Below are 18,398 nucleotides of genomic sequence, written 5' to 3' on the forward strand. Positions count from 1 at the left end.
TGGGGCATGCATCTCTGTGAGAGTTAGTGACTCACTCCTAGCATGCTAAAGGGCCTTTTAAATGAGGCTGCACTCAGCACTCAACCACTAATTACTGGTTTCACCCAGCGTCAACTCGGCTGTCACTACTAATGTGTGTGGCCTTAGTTATGTTAATGCAGCAATCCTATCTATTTTTTGCTAAACCAAATGTATTTTTTAAACGCTTCTTTGCTAAACCAAATTGTGGCAGACAGACATATTCATTGAAAGGCCATTGGCGTTGTAGGATATTGCTATGATTAATTTCTAGTATTCTGCCAGAGAAAGGAGATGCAGAGTAGATACATTCCAAATGTAATATATCTTAGTAAATGCAACTCAACGCAGACTTTCAGGCTCAAATGTGAAAGTCTAAACTTCTAATATTACTACTGTGTATCCCACAGCTGATTTTGTAACTAATGTTAAAAACACAAACACTGGGGACACACAGTAAGCCTCTGTAGCTTTTTATTTGATTATCCTTTATCCAATATTGTTATGATTCGAATTGCAGTATAATATGATTCATACAATAATATCAAATAAAACCCTAATATTTACCTCTTTCCCCTAACTGTCACGACTTCTGCCCGAAGTCGGTTCCTCTCCTTATTCGGGCGGTGTTCGGCGGTCGACGTCACCGGTCTTCTAGCCATTGCCGATCCATTTTTCATGTTCCATTTGTTTTGTCTTGTTTTCACACTCACCTGGTTTCAATTCCCTAATTACATGTTGTATATTTTCCCTCTGTTTCCCCCATGTCCTTGTCGGGAATTGTTTATTGTAAGTACTTGTACTATGTGTTACTGGTGCGCTACGGGTTTTGTACCCATGTGTTTGTTATTTTGTATGCCGTTAGTTTTTTAAACTGCTCCGGCTATTCACCAAGTTCTGCTCTCCTACGTTTGACTTCCCTGCCACCAGTTACGCACCCCTTACACTAACAGATCAATCTGTGTCCAGTGATCCTGTTTAAAACAGTTTATCTGTCTATAACCAGATGGACTTGTGAACCCAGGACTGGTATATAATATATGCCACTTAGTAGACGCTTTTATCCAAAGCGACTTACAGTCATGCATGCATTTTACGTATCACTAACCCACTAACCCACTACCCACATACCATATTCAATCTGTTATAATTTGATGAAAGGCAGTGACTAGACTTTACTATTTTCAGGGCCAGATTAACAAACAGGCACGCAGAGCACGTGCCCCTACCTCCAGGGGTCCCCCAACCAAATGTTTTTTCGGGGGTTGTGGGCCCCATGGAGGTCAGATAGCAAATTAGCTATAGTCGCAGAAAACTAGCTTTAAAAATTCTACATTTTCTCTCAGCATCATGGCAAAATGTGAACAATGGCATGAGATGAGCGATAAAACAGCCCATTTTTCTCTCAATCACAGCAAAAAGTGTAGAATAGCATTATAAAACTGCACATTTTTTCAACATAAATTGTCTTGAAATGCAGGAAGTTAGCTGTTTTCCTGAAAAAAAATCCCTCATCAATGAGATAACAGGGCACTGACTATTGAATGAGACAGAATTACTTTGTGTGCGATGGATCCAATGTACTTTATACTTGGGAGTCAAGGACATATCATTGCAATAAGCAACCACTTCAATGTCATATACAAGTTAATTGCGCATACGAGGCAGCTGTTGATCTTGATCTGTTGATTGAGGTACAAGATAATTATGAGCTTTTGCTAATGACCTGAAAAGAGTCCACTTGGAAATGAAAAGAGAAGGCCTATTCCCAAATCTGATTTGGCAACAGTCTCTGTAGATGCCTACAGACAGTGCATACAAATTATGCTCAGATAGGTATTTCTGTACAGTACAATATGTCCTTATTTCCATGTATTACAAAGGAAGCACTGTGTTGTATTAAACATTAATACCTACTGTATAGACAGGCTATATTATTTATTTTATTTAACCTTATTTAAGTTAAGAAAAAAAATATTATTTACAATGACAGCCTACCCCAGACCAATTGTGTGCCACCACCCTATGTGATACAGCCTGGATTTGAACCAGTGACTGATGCAGTGCCTTAGACCGCTGCGCCACTCGGGAGCCCAAGAGCTTATCGAGAGCTTCCATACTTGGCTCAACATACAGTGCTTAAGTATTTCAAAGACATTACTCTACTGTAGACAGATGGGGTGTACACACAAACTATGTATAGCTAGACAGACTCCATCTCTTATCTAGAGGTTCTGAAACTTTCCTCAAGTTTGTTCCTGCTTAGTAATTACATTTATTGAATTAATCGTATTAAGTATATTGAATTCAATGTATTTCTACTTGTCTACATGTTCTACTTGTCAAAATTCTCAGTAGCTACTGAAATTGTTGAATCTCTGTAACCCATATTAATATGGGATAAATTAATGATTATTCGCTCTGCTCTGCTCACATCTGGTTGATGGAGAAGAAAAGTTAATACACATCAAATATTTAACCTATTTTGAGAGAAGGGGTTCATTTGCCCTGGCAAAAAGTCCTCTAGCACTTTCATGATACAGTACAGTTTTTTTCCCATTTTGCCCTAATTGCATCAAGCATATTGGCACCATACCAAACCAACAGTGATTAGGCTGGGGCACATAGGCTGTGTTTACACAGCCAGCCCAATTCTGATATTTTTTCCACTAATTGGTCTTTTCACATCAGATCTTTTTCAGAGCTACTCTGATTCATGAAAAGACCAATTAGTAAACATGAAACATAACATAATACAGAACATTAATGGACAAGAACAGCTCAAGGACAGAACTACATATAATTTAAAAACGGCACACATATCAATCCATACACACAATATCTAGGTCAAATACGGGAGAGACGTGGTGCCTTGAGGTATTGCTTAATCTGTTTTTTGAAACTAGGTTTGCTGTTTATTTGAGCAATGTGAGATGGAAGGGAGCTCCATGTAATAATAGCTCTATATAATACTGTACACTTTCTTGAATTTGTTCTGTATTTGGGGACTGTGAAAAGACCCCTGGTGGCATATCTGGTGAGGTAAGTGTGTGTCAGAGCTGTGTGTAAATTGACTGTGCAAACAATTTTGAATTTTCAGCACATTAATGTTTCTTATAAAAAGAAGAAGTGATGCAGTCAGTCTCTCCTCAACTCTTAGCCAAGAGAGACTGTAATCATAATATAAATACTATGCATGCTAATGAAGAGCAAGACCTGCCACTCTGTTCTGGGCCAGCTCAGCTTAATTGGGTCTTTCTTTGCAGCACTTGATCACATGACAGGACAATAATCAAGATAAGACAAAACTAGAGCCTGCAGGACTTGCTTTTTGGAGTGTGGTGTCAAAAAAGAGGAGTAACTCTTTATTATGGACAGACCTCTCCCCATCATTACAACTATTGAATCTATATGTTTTACCATTGCAGTTTACAGTCTAAGGTAACGCCAAGTAATTTAGTCTCCTCAACTTGTTCAACAGCCACACCATTCATTACCAGATTCAGCTGAGGTCTAGAACTTAAGGAATGAATTGTACCAAATACAATGCTCTTAGTTTTAGAGATGTTCAGGACCAGTTTATTACTGGCCACCAATTCCAAAACTGACTGCAACTCCTTGTTAAGGGTTTCAGTGACTTCATTAGCTGTGGTTTCTGACATGCATATGGTTGAATCATCAGCATACATGGACACACAGGCTTAGTTTAATGCCAGTGTTAGAACCAGTAAATGACTTTGGCTTCCCTCCAGGCCTGAGGACAAAGACATTCCTCTAGGCTTTGATATGACAGATAGGAGTGGCTATAGAGTCAGCTACCATCCAAGTTGTCAATGCCAGGAGGTTTGTCATTATTGATTGATAACAATCATTTTTCCACCTCTCCCACACTAACTTTACAAAATTCCAACGTGCAATGCTTTTCGTTCATTATTTATTTTTTTATGCATGAGTATGATGGCTCACTGTTCATTGTCGGCATTTCCTGCCTAATTTTGCCCACTTTGCCAATGAAGTAATCATTAAAATAATTGGCAACATCAAATGGTTTTGTGATTAATAAGCCATTTGATTCGATTAAAGATTGAGTTGAATTCATCTTTCTGCCCATAATTTAAAGTACTCCAAAGTTTTTTTCCATCATTCGTTATATCATTGATCTTGGCTTAATACATAATACAGCTTCTTCTTCTTTTTGTTGAGTTTAGTCATATCATTTCTCAACTTGCATTAAGTCAGATGTGCAGCCAGATTCCTTTTGCCCCAACTCTTTCAACCATACAGTTTTTCAATTCCTCATCAATCCATGGAGCCGTAACTGTTCTAACAGTCCGTTTCTTAACAGGTGCATGTTTATCAATAATTGAAAGAAGCAATTTAATAAATTCATCAAGTGCAGCTTCTGGATGCTCCTTATTAGTCACATCAGACCAACAAATATTTTTTAAATCATCCACATAAGAGTCACAGCAACATCATTTGTATGATCTCTTATACACTATTTTAGGCCCAGCTTTTGTAACTTTTGCTTTCTGGGCAGTGGTGTGTATTCATGGATGCCAAGGGAAGCCAGGCTTCCCCAAATATTTCACCAATAAATAAATACAATTAATTTCTCTTAGTCTCTCTCTCTGTTTTCATAATTTTCCGTCAATTCGCAAGTGGCTGAAATCATCTGAGCAAGGGAAACAGCGCCCGTCTGTCTCAGTATGGGAACCCATGTATCTGATACAGTCTGGACCAAAAGAGTATAACTTGTTGCCGCCGTAGCATTTGATTGATTGATGCCAGCAAGCATTTGGCTCCCCATGATAAAACATTTTATAAAATAATTAGCTGAACTCAACTGTGAGTTGTCCCGGTGCAGCAAAATGCCCCCCAAAGGAGGCCAGTTTGGATTTGGCTTCAGACCAATCAAATTACTTCCTTCGCAAAACGTCCTTTTCAGAAAAAAGTTTCTGGTCTGCTTGTGTTGATGTCCTACAGTAGCTGGCCTGCTAAATCGTCCCTTTCCTAAGCCATGGATGGAGATTGGGATTTGGACTTGTGTTTTTTACTTAATTATCTGTACAGGCCAACGCCGATTCTGATCTACCTTTAACTAAATATGTTGTGCCACTGGCCTGAGATGATTGAAGTTCAATATGTAGCCTAGATGTAGCCTAGTAGGCTCACATAAACAAGCTAGCTAGCTAACATAGCTGGTTCATTGTTGCCCATGTAAGGAAGTCAGGCTAGCAACCATTTTAGCTATGACAACAAAAACTAAAAAAGTGTACTGTTTGACAGAGCCAGTGGTGACCTGCCATTCAGGGCAGGTGGGGCATAGCCCACCTGTTCAGCATGTTTTGCATGTTATTTTCGCATTAATACGTGTCACATATCAGTTTGCAAACAAGGAAAAAAAGAAAATAATTGAGTTAATAAAGCTGCATACAAACATGGTATTTTTTGCTTTCTTGAGTAAGGCAACTCCAAAATGCTGGTGTTTCAGCCTAGCTCAGTGTTTTCCATGGTGGTGGGGCAGCCAGAGGAAAATATTGAGCGTATGGGTTGGTAATGTTCTCTAGTTGCGCCGTGATTGGCTCAGTGGTCTGTCACTCATGAGGACATTACGTCACCGCCAAATCTATGGGGAGAGCTCAAAAATTCAAACCCCTTGGGTGCTGCCATAGAGTTACATTAGAAGTGGCCATCCAAGAAGCCTCAAAGTCATTGGCCACAGATAAAATGACATCAAATCACGTTATATACAGTGCCTTCGGAAAGTATTCAGACCCTTTGACTTCTCCACATTTTGTTACGTTAAAGCTTTATTCTAAAATGTATTTTTTTTAAATCTCTCAATCTACACATAATGACAAAGCAAAAACTGATTTTTAGAATAATTTTTTTTTAAAATCACATTCACGTAAGCATTTAGACCCTTTACTCAGTACTTTGTTGAAGCACCTTTGGCAGCGATTACAGCCTCGGGTATGACGCTACAAGCTTGGCACACCTGTATTTTGGGAGTTTCACCCATTCTTCTCTGCAGATCCTCTCAAGCACTGTCAGGTTGGATAGGGAGTGTTGCTGCAAAGCTATTTTCAGGTCTTTCCAGAGATGTTCAAGTCTGGGCTCTGGCTGGGCCACTCAAGGATATTCAAAGACTTGTCCAGAAGCCACTCCTGCGTTGTCCTAGCTGTGTGCTTAGGGTCATTGTCTTGTTGGAAGGTAAAAGTTCGCCCCAGTCTGAGGTCCTGAGCACTCTGGAGCAGGTTTTCATTTAGGATCTCTCTGTACTTTGCTCTGTTCATCTTTGCCTTGACCCTGACTAGTCTCCCAGTCCATGCCGCTGGAATACATCCTCAGAGCATGATGCTGCAACCACCATGCTTCACCATAGGGATGGTGCCAGGTTTCCTCCAGACGTGACACTTGGCATTCAGGCCAAATAATTCAATCTTGGTTTCATCAGACCAGAGAATAGTGTTTCTCATGGTCTGAGAGTCTTTAGGTGCATTTTGGCAAACTCCAAGGAGTGGCTTCTGTCTGGCCACTCTACCATAAAGGCCTGATTGGTGGAGTGCTGCAGAGATGGTTCTCCTTGTGGAAGGTTCTCCCATCTCCACAGAGGAACTCTAGAGCTCTGTCAGAGTGACCATTGGGTTCTTGGTCATCTCCCTGACCAAGTCCCTTCTCCCCGATTGCTCAGTTTGGTTGGGTGGCCAGCGCTAGAAAGGGTCTTGGTGGTTCCAAACGTCTTCCATTTAAAAATGATGGAGGCCACTGTGTTCTTGGGGACCTTCGATGCTGCAGAAATGTTTGGGTACCCTTCCCCAGATCTGTGCCTTGACACAATCCTGTCTCGGAGCTCTACGGACAATTCCTTCGACCTCCTGGCTTGGTTTTTGCTCTGACATGCACTGTCAAATGTGGGACCATTTCCAAATCATGTCCAATCAATTGAATTTACCACAGGTGGACTCCATTCAAGTTTAAGAAACATCAAGGATGATCAATGGAAACAGGATGCACCTGAACTAAATTTTGGAGCTCATAGAAAAGGGTCTAAATACTTATGTAAATAAGGCATTTCAGTTTTTTCTGCTCATCGGCCATTAAACATAAACATTACACAACAAGTTCGAAATCGCAAATTCAACAATGAGGGGTTTGGAAGGAATCAGTGGCTAACTGCAAGAATTGCTAAGCAATCACGAGCCTGCTATTTAGTGGAGTGGATGTGTGATCCATGTCTGGGTTTAAGGGTCTCTTTTCCAAGCTTAAAAGGATCAACTTTCAACATTGGCCATGTTTTCAATCCAGCATGACTTCTGCCACATTCAAAACAACTGGAAACTCAGAACTGGGAAATCTCAGACTTTAGTGAGTTCAAGACAACTTTGAACTCAGAAAAAAAATTAGCTCTGACTGGGAAAATAAGTTTTGAACAAATTCCAAGTCTAGAGCTCCGACCTGAAGATTACTAACATCATGAGTCGACATTGTTTTTTTGTTGCTGTTCCCAGTTGTCTTGAAAGCACAATAAATCCAGAGAATGACAGACTGATGTCAAAGTTTGATGTCAAAACTTGTCCTCAAAGGACCACCATGTCACCTTCCTGTTGAAGTGAGCACAGCACAACAATGTGAGTCCAAAAATATATTGTATGCTGATGCATGTAATATGCCAGGGAGATATGTATAATATAGCTAAGAAAGTAATACTAAGTGTATGTTGTATAGTAAGCTGTTAGTAGCCCATGTGCCTCACCCTAATAATTCAGTCCCTTTCCCCCTCATAATTTAGCCTACTGTTCTGACTTGGTGGTGCACATATAGCCTATAGCCTGTTTTAGAGAAATGTCATCATCGAATATTGTAAGAGCTTTCATTGTCTGCTTATATGCCCCCTTTAGTTATCCTGCAGTTCTGACTTGGTGTACAGGGAGAGTTCTGGAAGAACAGCCCATTCTGTCGCTGTGCATTTCAAAAGTGCTGAACAAATAGTTATATTGACTACGTCTGTCCTTGCTCATTAATGTCTTAATCGAAAATACAGATTGCCTCTTCTCTGCTCGACGTCCTGTTATGCCATAGTTTGTGCATCTCAATTGTCAGTAGGAACCACATTTGTTTAAACAAGTCAGCCATATCAGCTATGTTTTTTAAAAGGCAGTAAATGAGGCTGAATTAACTGTTTCACTGCCAGACAAGGCTCCACTGATAGCCATGTGTTGCGGTGGTAAGGTGTTGGGACAGCTGTTGGGACAGCTTTATGTAGGCCCTAACAGTTTGTGGGCACCATTTGTCACCATTATACTCCAATAAATGTATTGTTAATGTTGTGTTGTGTAGTGGCTTTGCTGGCATGCATCTAAAAAAAGAAAAAGAGTGCCCCACAAAGATTTGCATACTAAAATCGCCACTGGACAGAGCCATAGACCATTTTGCCAACATGAAGAGAGGAGGATGGCATTGGCGTTCAACTAGTCTAGTCTACAAATACTGTAGGGTGAGTCAACATTTTTTGCTTTACTTGAGGCCGCACGCACGCACGCACGCACACACACACACACATACAGTTGAAGTCAGAAGTTTACATACACCTTAGCCAAATACATTTAAACTCAGTTATTCACAATCCCTGACATTTAGTCCAAGTAAAAATTCAGTCTTAGGTCAGTTAGGATCACCACTTTATATTTAAAAATGTGAAATGTCAGAATAATAGTAGAGAGAATTATTTTTTTCAGATTTTATTTCTTTCATCACATTCCCAGTGGGTCAGAAGTTTACATACACTCAATTAGTATTTGGTAGCATTGCCTTTGTTTAACTTGGGTCAAACGTTTCGGGTAGCCTTCCACAAGCTTCTCACAATATGTTGGGTGAATTTGGCCCATTCCTCCTGACAGAGCTGGTGTAACCGAGTCAGGTTTGTAGGCCTCCTTGCTCGCACACGCTTTTTCAGTTCTGCCCACACATTTTCTATAGGATTGAGGTCAGGGCTTTGTGATGGCCATTCCAATACCTTGACTTTGTTGTCCTTAAGCCATTTTGCCACAACCTTTGAAGTATGCTTGGGGTCATTGTCCACTTGGAAGACCCATTTGCAACCAAGCTTTAACTTCCTGACTGATGTCTTGAGATGTTGCTTCAATATATCCATATCAATTTCCATCCTCATGATGCCATCTATTTTGTGAAGTCCACCAGTCCCTCCTGCAGCAAAGCAGCCCCACAACATGATGCTGCCACCCCCGTGCTTCATGGTTGGGATGGTGTTCTTCGGCTTGCAAGCTTCCCCCTTTTTCCTCCAAACATAACGATGGTCATTATGGCCAAACAGTTCTATTTTTGTTTCATCAGACCAGAGGACATTTCTCCAAAAAGTACGATCTTTGTCCCCATGTGCAGTTGCAAACTGGTTTGGAGCAGTTCCTTGCTGAGTGGCCTTTCAGGTTATGTCGATAAAGGACTTCTTTACTTGTGAATATACATACTTTTGTACCTGTTTCCTCCAGCATCTTCACAAGGTCTTTTGCTCTTGTTCTGGGATTGATTTGCACTTTTTGCACCAAAGTACATTCATCTGTAGGAGACAGAACACGTCTCCTTCCTGAGCGGTATGACGGCTGCGTGGTCCCATGGTGTTTATACTTGCGTACTATTGTTTGTACAGATGAACGTGGTACCTTCAGGCATTTGGAAATTGCTCCCAAGGATGAACCAGGCTTGCTACAATTGTTTTTCTGAGGTCTTGGCTAATTTCTTTTGATTTTCCCATTTTGTCAAGCAAAGAGGCACTGAGTTTGACAGCAGGCCTTGAAATACATCCACAGGTACACCTCCAATTGACTCAAATTATGTCAAGTAGCCAATCAGGAGCTTCTAAAGCCATGACATAATTTTCTGGAATTTTCCAAGCTGTTTAAAAGGCCTAGTCAACTTAATATATGGCTTTTTTAATGGCTTGGCTTCCTTTGTGATTTTACCCACACCCGCTACTGTTTCCTGGATATAGCCCCTTTGTGATCACTGCACCAATGGGTACGGATACAGCTTTAGAACACCCATTAGTAAAAATGTGATCAATACATGTGGATGATCTTGTCCCTGTTGTGTCTGTAAACACCATGGTAGGTTGATTAATAACCTGAATCAGATTGTAGGCACTGGTTACAGTGAGACGCTTCCTCTTGAACAGACAGATATTCAGGTCCCCAAGATAGTAGACATCTGTGTTTGCAACACAAGCATTTCACACACATTTTTATTTTTTACCTTTATTTAACTAGGCAAGTCAGTTAAGAACAAATTCTTATTTTCAATGACAGCCTAGGAACAGTGGGTTAACTGCCTTGTTCAGGGGCAGAACGACAGATTTGTACCTTGTCAGCTCGGGGATTCAAACTTGCAACCTTTCGGTTACTAGCCCAACGCTCTAACCACTAGGCTACCCTGCCACCCCACATTACTTAGATACTGACTGTTAGCACTTGGTGGCCTATAGCAACACCCCAAAATAATAGGCTTTAGATGAGGCAGGTGAACCTGCAACCACAGCACTTCAATAACACTTGACATGAGATCTTCCTAAGCATTACAGGGATATGGCTCTGAACATATAGAGCAACACCTCCCCAATAAGCATTCCCGTCTCTTCTATAGATGGTATATCCTTGTATTGCTACTGCTGTATCATCAAACGAATTATCTAAGTCTCAGAAATGGCTAATATATAAATGTTATCTAATGTTGGGCAAGTTATTGATTTCTTTAACCTTATTTCTAAGGCTACATACACTGCTCAAAAAAATAAAGGGAACACTTAAACAACACAATGTAACTCCAAGTCAATCACACTTCTGTGAAATCAAACTGTCCACTTATGAAGCAACACTGATTGACAATAAATTTCACATGCTGTTGTGCAAATGGAATAGACAACAGGTGGAAATTATAGGCAATTAGCAAGACACCCACAATAAAGGAGTGGTTCTGCAGGTGGTGACCACAGACGACTTCTCAGTTCCTATGCTTCCTGGTTGATGTTTTGGTCACTTTTGAATGCTGGCGGTGCTTTCACTCTAGTGGTAGGTAGTGCAGCTCATCCAGGATGGCACATCAATGCGAGCTGTGGCAAGAAGGTTTGCTGTGTCTGTCAGCGTAATGTCCAGAGCATGGAGGCGCTACCAGGAGACAGGCCAGTACATCAGGAGATGTTCAGGAGGCTGTAGGAGGGCAACAACCCAGCAGCAGGACCGCTACCTCCGCCTTTGGGCAAGGAGGAGCAGGAGGAGCACTGCCAGAGCACTGCAAAATGACCTCCAGCAGGCCACAAATGTGCATGTGTCTGCTCAAATGGTCAGAAACAGACTCCATGAGGGTGGTATGAGGGCCCGACGTCCACAGGTGGGGGTTGTGCTTACAGCCCAACACCGTGCAGGACGTTTGGCATTTGCCAGAGAACACCAAGATTGCCAAATTCGCCACTGGCGCCCTGTGCTCTTCACAGATGAAAGCAGGTTCACACTGAGCACATGTGACAGACGTGACAGAGTCTGGAGACGCCGTGGAGAACGTTCTGCTGCCTGCAACATCCTCCAGCATGACCGGTTTGGCGGTGGGTCAGTCATGGTGTGGTGTGGCATTTCTTTGGGGGGCCGCACAGCCCTCCATGTGCTCGCCAGAGGTAGCCTGACTGCCATTAGGTACCAAGATGAGATCCTCAGACCCCTTGTGAGACCATATGCTGGTGCGGTTGGCCCTGGGTTCCTCCTAATGCAAGACAATGCTAGACCTCATGTGGCTGGAGTGTGTCAGCAGTTCCTGCAAGAGGAAGGCATTGATGCTATGGACTGGCCGGCCCGTTCCCCAGACCTGAATCCAATTGAGCACATCTGGGACATCATGTCTCGCTCCATCCACCAACGCCACGTTGCACCACAGACTGTCCAGGAGTTGGCGGATGCTTTAGTCCAGGTCTGGGAGGAGATCCCTCAGGAGACCATCCACCACCTCATCAGGAGCATGCCCAGGCATTGTAGGGAGGTCATACAGGCACGTGGAGGCCACACACACTACTGAGCCTCATTTTGACTTGTTTTAAGGACATTACATCAAAGTTGGATCAGCCTGTAGTGTGGTTTTCCACTTTAATTTTGAGTGTGACTCCAAATCCAGACCTCCATGGGTTGATAAATTGGATTTCCATTGATTATTTTTGTGTGATTTTGTTGTCAGCACATTCAACTATGTAAAGAAAAAATTATTTAATAAGATTATTTCATTCATTCAGATCTAGGATGTGTTATTTTAGTGTTCCCTTTATTTTTTTGAGCAGTGTATATTAATATGGGCTATTTCCAGCCCTTTCCTGGGTAGCTCCTCTGAGATAAACATAGTCTGGAGCGTTTCAGGTGACCCATATTATTTTGTGCCTCCAAACAATGTAAAAATCGAAGTCTGTAACTATAAAAGTCTGTAAGACCATGCAGACAGTAGAGTCAGACAGTCCTATTTAACACATTTTTCAGAGGTCAACAACATCCTGTGTGAAAGGCATTCTATCATAGAGTTGCATATAGAATCTGTTTGGGTTCTACTTTCCACATTGTTGCAGAATATTGTTAAAAAAAAGCTGTATTTCACTCTCACATGAGTTAAATCATTACATCAGAATTCACTGCATCATAGCTCACACCGAACGGCTGTTATATCTTGTTCTGATGGGTATAAGCTTATTATATGCACTATAGGACCAGGCCTCCATTCACACCTGTGAAGTGTTTACTCTGCCACACATTGGGGGCACAGACAACATAAGCACAGCAATGGGTAAAATCAGAGCAACCCCTGAGGGGAAGATGATGAGGATGATATTTAGCGAAAATATGAAATTACCTAGACTATCATTTGCCCTGTAAAGAGCACTCCAATGACAGCTTTATGGCAAAATTAAATCTTGATGCTTTAAATAGCACAACCCTATTCATTACTGCTACAGCTGTAGGATCTTAATGTGATCACCCTGTTGTAGAACTTTCAGGAATTGAAAAGTTGTAGTCTATTTGAGGTTAAAAAAGGCTTCTGACGTTTGGAATTTCCACTTTGACATTTTTTACTTGATTTTCTCTTATGAAAAATTTATCAACCCCTATAAAATTTGATATTAATTAGACTCCACATGATAATTAAAATGTGCTGTTGTTGCAGGATTATTTTCCTGCTGTAGCAAACTGGCTCAAATTAAGATCATACATCTGCATGTGTTTATACCATATCGCTTTGGACTGTGAAAAATGCTGCATGTTTAAATCAAGAGTTGAACTTCTGTAAACTGCAGAGAGCAAATTTGTGTAATAAACTAGAGTAAACAAGTAGAACATTGTACACTAGGCTACCCTATATGGCCAAAACCCTCTTCTTACCAAATCCATCAATCATAATGCCACACATTTGTTAGTTTATATTTTCAAGCAATAGAAAGCCCTTCTCTTCATCCTTGTGCACATTTTATCATCATGCATAGGCCTAACACAAAACGAAATATACAATAAAAGTACTGTTGTAGTACTTACCACTGACAGACACGTTGATAAAGACAGAATAAAAACAATCAAACTTCTCATATTTAATTCGTTGGTCACCTGTCGGACTTCATTGATGAGAGGTCACAATCCCATTCAAGTGACTAAAAGGGTTTTATGAAGAAGAAAAAAAATCCAATATTCCAAGTTAAAAAGAATTTAAACCAACTATGAAGTTAGATGAAGGAATGAACCTTGAAAGGCTTTGATTTGCCAAATCCAAATACTTGATAAAGAGAGAGGGAAAAACACGCACTGCTTGCTTGTCCGCGCGCACTGTTTTGGCATCACTTGGCACTTCGTCTGGTCTTTGGGAAGAAGTCACAGGTCTGCAGCAGCCGTGTCAAATATTACATTGAAAGCTTTAGTAAGTCCCGAATCACCGAACTGAGGCTCAAACGCAGAAATTCCGTTTCCCTGAAGCCATCGAACCAGAGTACCATCTGCACGTACGGGGCAATTGTGTGCTGGTAGGCTACAGCAGCACTGGCGTCCGTGGAGGGATGCTTTCTCCTTATGAACTTTGAAATGACTGAAGCCTGCTCTGTGCTGTTACGCAAGTCAAAAAACCCGTGAATTAAATTGACCTATTGGAGCACATGTTATGCTATTATCGTGTTAGTATGGAGGGTGATCCGTGCCATTTCGAAAATGCTTAAGTGCTCAATTGAAATGTAAAATTATAAATGCATTTATATGTTCATATCAGTATGCATGATTCATGACAATGAAATCAATTGAAAATGGCTAATTGAATATTGGAAATGGTTCATGGAAATTCTAAATTAAAATGGGAACTGGAAAACAGAAAATGGCAAATGGTTAACAGAAAATGGTAAAAAGAATGTGCAAAGTGAAATGGAAACTGGCTATTTCCATATTCAAATTGCCCAATTTAGCATTTTCTCTTTTTATTCTAAAAGTTTATTTAAATTGCTTCCTGGAGGCGTGAACCAGAGAGCAACAGGACACCACCATGCAGTGATACATCCTATGTGCATTGATTTTAGACTAGTGTAACTGACGTGTTTAAAACCTGGTGTCCTGTACACCAGAAGAACATGTTAGCCTGCCAAGCCAAAACCTAGGCAATTTAGCTTGGGGAGCTAATGCAATTTGTCTGGTCCCTGGCAAAGTCACTCAACATTAGGCAAAGTTACTCATCACATGGTCACAAATCACTTCTTCCTGGTTACTTGTTCACATGATGAGTAACCTTGCCTGATACCTGAAGAGTTGCATTGGCTATAGGCTTTGGTTTAGCGGGCTAATGTGCTCTTCTGATGTGCAGAATAGCCTTGTTTGAACCCTGTCAGTCATATTTGTTTCGTGGCTCAGATGGGTCTCTGTGAGGAAGAGGAGGTCAAAAGATGGTGAATTGTAACTGAGGTGGTTCAGTTACCACACATGTATGATGAGTAGGCCCTACCTTGTCTGAGACCTGAAGAGTTGCATTGGCTCCGTGAATCAATTGCTAGGCTTCAGTTTAACAGGCCTATGCTTTTCTGGTACACAGGAGACCTGTTTACACTAGTCTAAAATAAATGTACAGAGAGCCCGCCATGGCTAGGATGTACTATTACATAGGGGTGTGTTGCTCTCTTGGTTCACGCCTCCAAGAAGCAATTTGTATACACTTTTGAAAATGAGAAAATGCTTAATTGGGTAGTTGGAAAATGAAAACAGACACTTTACATTTCATTTTGCACATTGCATTTACAATTTTCTGTTTACCATTTGGCTTTTCAATTAACTATTTTCCATTTTCATTTTAACTTTGCAATTTAATTGTGGCATGACTCATGCACACTAATATGAAAAGAAAAATGCATATATCATTTTCCCATTCCTATTTAGCATTTAAGGCAATGCATTTTCAAATTGGCACTGCTAACCCTCCATATGCCAGATCATGTGAGAATAAAATTTGATATTTTCAAATGTAAAATCATCATGTTTGTTCACAGAGGGGGATGCATTTCATAGCGTCGATGAAATTCATCCCCATATTTTGCAATCGATTCCACTCCACAGAGGCAGATGAGTGTTCTGTTTGTGTGACCTGGACTAATCTCTAATATGATTGGTTTGACCCAGGTAGAGAACCTGGATATCAGAAGATGTCGGCACACATTTTCTCCAGTGGTAAAGGATGCAGTACAAAGGGAGGTTAGTTCATTTGAAGGCATTTCAACAGTCAGCACAACTAGACACCAGGGGGACATTTCAGTCATTTCACAAGTTTGTTTCTTTGAAGTGGAGCACTTTTCATTGAAAAACTCCAGAAGAGCTGAACAGGTAGACGAGACACTAACCTTACATCAGTCACCCTAAAAAAAGGAATCCTAAACGCCTGACCAACCACCTTGCATTGGTTGAATTTGAAGACTTTGTTGGCATTCGATTCAACGCTCTAATTTAAACACCTGTCTGTCAGTTGCATGGGGACTCTGGAATGTCTCCATTAACTGTGCTGTATTTGTAATGTCGGAAATAGTTTCACCCCCCCACACAAAAAGACAAGATGTGAGCATGAAAGAGAACATTCAATCAACTAAAGGTTAGCCTGTCTGTAACCCACTGAAGGCTCAAACATAGAACTACATAAATTCCCCAAACTTTGTGTGTTATCTAATGTTCATTTTATGCACGCAATTAAGCACTTATAATCACAGGAGGCCCCAAAAGTAAGAGAGTAAGTTCAGTAAGTGGAGTCAAATAAATGAGTTCAAAAAGTTGGGACCATTCGGAGAACTCTGCTGTTATACTGTTGGATGGCATTTCACCACTGAAAAACAAGAAACAAACAAAATACAAAACCATAAGAAGGAGCTCAATACCATAATGAGAAATAAATAATTAGTTGTAGTGCTTGATGGGACAACATTAAATCCAAACACCTGTTACTATAACAAAAGCTATTTCTTAACAACATACAGCGGGGTCCATAATTATTGACAGCCTTAATAAATATGAGCAATAATGACTGTATAAAATAAATAATTTAAATACTGAGGTATATTGAATGATCCAAAACATTTTGAAATTGTATTATTTTATAGGCCTACTACTAAAATTGCTCAGACAAAGAGATTTTGTTTAACAATAAATGTTTTTTTTTTTCATAAAGGTAGGGGTCAAAATTATTGACACCCCTAAAGATTCTTAAAAATTACTTGTTGGATGCATTTACTGTTAGTTTTGGTTTTTCAGATAATTTTGTGCCAAATAGAAATGAGTGGTTAAACATGTATTGTGTCATTTTGGAGTCACTTGTATTGTAAATAAAAACATATGTTTCTAAACACTTCTACATTAATGTGGATTCTACCATGATTATAGATAATCCTGAATGAATCCTGAATAATGATGAGTGAAGAAGTTACAGAGGCTCAATGATCATACCCCAAGACATACTAACCTCCCCTGTTATTGGTGAGAGATTAGCATGTCTTCGGGGTATGATCTTTGAAAAAATATTACTTGTTTAACAAAATCCCTCTGAGCAATTGTATTAGTATAAACTCATAATTTACCCATTTATTTATTTTGTATACAATGTAGCTCAGTATTTGAATGATTTATTTATACAGTCATTATTGCTTATCTTTATCAAGGGTGTCAATAATTTTGGACCCCACTGTAAAAAACTGCATTTTACTCAAATAACCCTTCCTTAAAGGAGGAAAACTGCATTTTACTCAAAAAACCCTTCCTTAAAGGAAAAACTGCATTTTACTCAAATAACCCTTCCTTAAAGGAAAAACTGCATTTTACTCAAATAACCCTTCCTTAAAGGAAAGACTGCATTTTACTCAAATAACCCTTCCTTAAAGGAAAAACTGCATTTTACTCAAATAACCCTTCCTTAAAGGAGGAAAACTTGACCCATTTATGGAAGTAATATCTTCCCCTGGGAAGAGAGGCAGCTCATGGAACATTGATCCTTTCCTCTCTGCACCATCTGGTGTCATGGCTGGAAGGAGTTCTTCACTGTCTTCCCTTGTTCCTAAAGTTGAACACTTTCCCCCAAATCTAAGGACTTTTTCTCAAATCTGTGTCTGAGTGCTGTTTTAGTGGTCCTGAGACAAAAATACTATGGCTTTAGACTAAACCTTTTGTAGACTTGTCATTGTCATTTCATTTGTATCACATTACTGTAATGTATTTTGTTGCTTTGCATTATTCATTGCCTTGAAAAGCTTTCTCAGTTAGTTCAACAATATCTTCCCATGATGAGGTACAGTGTATGAACATATTCACCTCTCCAAAATGTACTTAAAATAACTTTTCAGGTTTCTAGACTAAACATTCAAATTAACCCTCGTCCAAGTCAGGCAAACTTCCAATTCAGACTCCTCACTCCTCTCATTTTAGAATGTATCCATTTTATATCAAGCTACCATTTACATAGAAGCTGTATACTATTCTCATCAATTGAGTCTCTGTACCTTGGAAGCAGATTCACAAAATGAGCTAGCGCAAAATGTAATAATAAATGGCTAAATATGTAGCTAACAGAGCTAACATTCCAAGCGGGTAAAATGTTTATTTCAGCAAAGTACTAAACCATAACACCCTTTTATCATGTATTTAGACAGTACTCTTATACCAGAAGTCTGGGAGAACACTATATTGTGTACTAAGTGAGGTCCGCTAAAGCAATGACCAGTCCCCCTGTTAATGTAGGAAGATTGATGATTCCCTGCCATGAATAACATATTACCATGTCTAACTGTATAACATCTCTCACCTTGTCTAAATGTGTTTTGATGTAAATATAGTAACTGAATATTACTA

At 40.1% G+C, this 18,398-nt stretch overlaps 1 protein-coding gene across 2 annotated transcripts in view; it reads right to left on the reverse strand.

Moving 5' to 3' along the window:
• LOC115169812 (vasoactive intestinal polypeptide receptor 2-like) overlaps positions 1-14,206 on the reverse strand; it is a 39,133-nt gene extending 24,927 nt beyond the window's left edge. For both annotated transcript variants that reach the window (XM_029725788.1, XM_029725787.1), the window contains exon 1: positions 13,590-14,206. In XM_029725788.1, coding sequence (XP_029581648.1) covers positions 13,590-13,640 — 51 coding nt within the window. In that variant the 5' untranslated portion in view covers positions 13,641-14,206. The remainder of the gene's footprint in view (positions 1-13,589) is intronic.
• Between the last annotated feature and the right edge of the window lie 4,192 nt (positions 14,207-18,398).

Source organism: Salmo trutta, chromosome 31 (genome assembly GCF_901001165.1).
Source record: "Salmo trutta chromosome 31, fSalTru1.1, whole genome shotgun sequence".
Classification (NCBI taxonomy): domain Eukaryota; kingdom Metazoa; phylum Chordata; class Actinopteri; order Salmoniformes; family Salmonidae; genus Salmo; species Salmo trutta.